This window comes from Penaeus monodon, chromosome 22 (assembly GCF_015228065.2).
Source record: "Penaeus monodon isolate SGIC_2016 chromosome 22, NSTDA_Pmon_1, whole genome shotgun sequence".
Lineage (NCBI taxonomy): Eukaryota > Metazoa > Arthropoda > Malacostraca > Decapoda > Penaeidae > Penaeus > Penaeus monodon.
In genome coordinates, this window is record NC_051407.1 from 38,194,128 (window position 1) to 38,194,816 (window position 689).

The 689-nt window shown below is 34.3% G+C and overlaps 2 protein-coding genes across 2 annotated transcripts in view; one reads left to right on the forward strand and one right to left on the reverse strand.

Annotated features, from left to right (window-relative positions):
- The window catches only part of LOC119587431, a gene marked incomplete at its 3' end in the record, with an annotated part of 28,805 nt that overhangs the window by 8,874 nt on the left and 19,242 nt on the right, over nucleotides 1-689 (reverse strand).
- LOC119587122 overlaps nucleotides 1-689 on the forward strand; it is a gene marked incomplete at its 3' end in the record, with an annotated part of 10,352 nt that overhangs the window by 1,283 nt on the left and 8,380 nt on the right. Inside the window, 1 exon segment of the mRNA XM_037935874.1 lies at nucleotides 181-287. Coding sequence (XP_037791802.1) covers nucleotides 184-287 — 104 coding nt within the window.

Below are 689 nucleotides of genomic sequence, written 5' to 3' on the forward strand. Positions count from 1 at the left end.
AGTATTAACGTACCTTTAGATATGCAAATGTCATGTAAGCATTTACTGCCAACAGATATGAATCCATACATATTTATATACTACCTAGAAATGCTCAAAGACTAAATTGTACACATTTATTCCCTGATTTTATTCAAGTGAATTGCATTGCCTGGTAACAGGTTTGCTTTTTTTTTCCAGAGAATGGATAAATTCCGGCATATATGGAGGGGGCAGCTGTTGGTTGGTATGAGGGATATTGGCCAAGCAACAATATGGACCAACAACAACAGCTATCTATCCCCCATGTGAGTTGTCTTTTTCCCCATTAGATAAGAGATGATGGGAAATAATTATTTACAATTTGTTTCTGTTCATTAGCTATGAATCTGTGTGGATTTTAGATCCCTATAATCTATAATCAGTGAGTGTTTTGAAACTCTCAAGTGATTATTTAGAACAACAATAAATTAATTATTAGGCTTCTTTAGTTGTTGAATGGTTGAGTGATCTGCTTTTTTTATATGTGAAAGAAATAATGCCATTAACTTTGGAACAGGTACAGACAAGCTTTTCAGAGTTTAAGCCAAATGGGATTTTCCTCAGAAGGAACCCCTCAGGCTGGAGTAACTACATACAAAAATGTTACCACAAAATATGGAAATCACGGGAATATAAGCATTGTATTTTGGAAAGTTGCTTGAAAGAAA